Here is a 1,057-nt window from a genome sequence, read left to right as displayed (position 1 = left end):
GCAGCCTTCATCCCCGCCCAGAGACTCCACACGATGGCCGTGTAGGACTTGTCTGGCTGGAGTCCCCCAACGGGCATGGAGCTGGGGCAGGGCCTCGGCCAAGTGCCTTGATGACCACCCAGCTCATACTCAAAGCTCTCCTGGTTCCCCGCAGGGCAGGCGAAGGTCAGGATGACCCCATAGCCTGCAGCATCACTAGTGCAGGAGGTGATGGTGACGGGGTCTGGAGCTGAGAGGACCGTCTGTGATGAACTCCTTGCTGGCCCCGAGGTCCAGTTGTCCCCTCCCCCTCCTCCACCCCTTCACCCCCAGGGGCCCTGGCTTCCAGGTCCTCCAGCTTGCTCCCCAGGAGGAGGGGGCAGGTCTGCTGCTGAGCGATCAGTGCCCTGGGCCTCACCTGTGGAGGCGTTGACTGTCCTTTCTGGACTCTGGGCTTCATCCTCTGTCACGGACCTCACCAAGAACTGGTACCAAGTCCCCGGAGTGAGGCCGTCAGCAGTGAAGTTGGTGCCGTTAGTAAAGACCTGCCTCTGGTAGATTTCAGATAAGAACCAGGACACTTGGTAGGTGGGCTCGGTGGGCCCCTCAGGCGCCATCCAACTGAATTCAATTGAGTTGTTGGTCTGTCTCACCACCTGCAGGTTTCGGACCTCATTGGGTTCTGGAAGGCCAGCAAAAGAAGTGTAGACAAGAGCCCGCTTGGGTGAGAGCCACCGCGCTCTGCCCACACGTGCTCAACCACCTCCATCCTCATCATCAGACACTCCGCAGAGTGAGTTAAAGGTCACCGCTTCCGGGCTGTCTTAACCCCAGGACCAAGAACACCATCCATCCAGATACCACCCTCCCAGGCTGGGAGCCTGCCTCACCTGTGAACACCCGCAGCATCTGGGCAGAGCTATTGACTTCGTTGCTCATGCTCCTTATTCTAAATTCATATGGGCTTCCAGGCTCCAGGGCCTCAGCAGTATACTGCTCAGCGCTGGTGTTGTCTGCCCCTCTGGGGACACCCTCTCTGCCCCAGCTGATCCAGTAGGTGTAATCTGCAGGCTGGAGG

At 59.4% G+C, this 1,057-nt stretch overlaps 1 protein-coding gene across 1 annotated transcript in view; it reads right to left on the bottom strand.

Moving 5' to 3' along the window:
• Positions 1-1,057, bottom strand: part of PTPRH (protein tyrosine phosphatase, receptor type H) — an 8,560-nt gene that overhangs the window by 5,423 nt on the left and 2,080 nt on the right. Inside the window, exons 5-7 of the mRNA XM_027860076.1 lie at positions 870-1,043; positions 398-661; positions 3-229 (exon numbers count right to left, since the gene is read on the bottom strand). Of these exons, the coding sequence (XP_027715877.1) occupies positions 3-229; positions 398-661; positions 870-1,043 (665 nt within the window). The remainder of the gene's footprint in view (positions 1-2; positions 230-397; positions 662-869; positions 1,044-1,057) is intronic.

This window comes from Vombatus ursinus, unplaced genomic scaffold (assembly GCF_900497805.2).
Source record: "Vombatus ursinus unplaced genomic scaffold, bare-nosed wombat genome assembly UNPS02014175.1, whole genome shotgun sequence".
NCBI lineage: Eukaryota > Metazoa > Chordata > Mammalia > Diprotodontia > Vombatidae > Vombatus > Vombatus ursinus.
The sequence above is the reverse complement of the archived record's forward strand: the minus strand, read 5'-3'. Positions and strand labels throughout refer to the sequence as shown.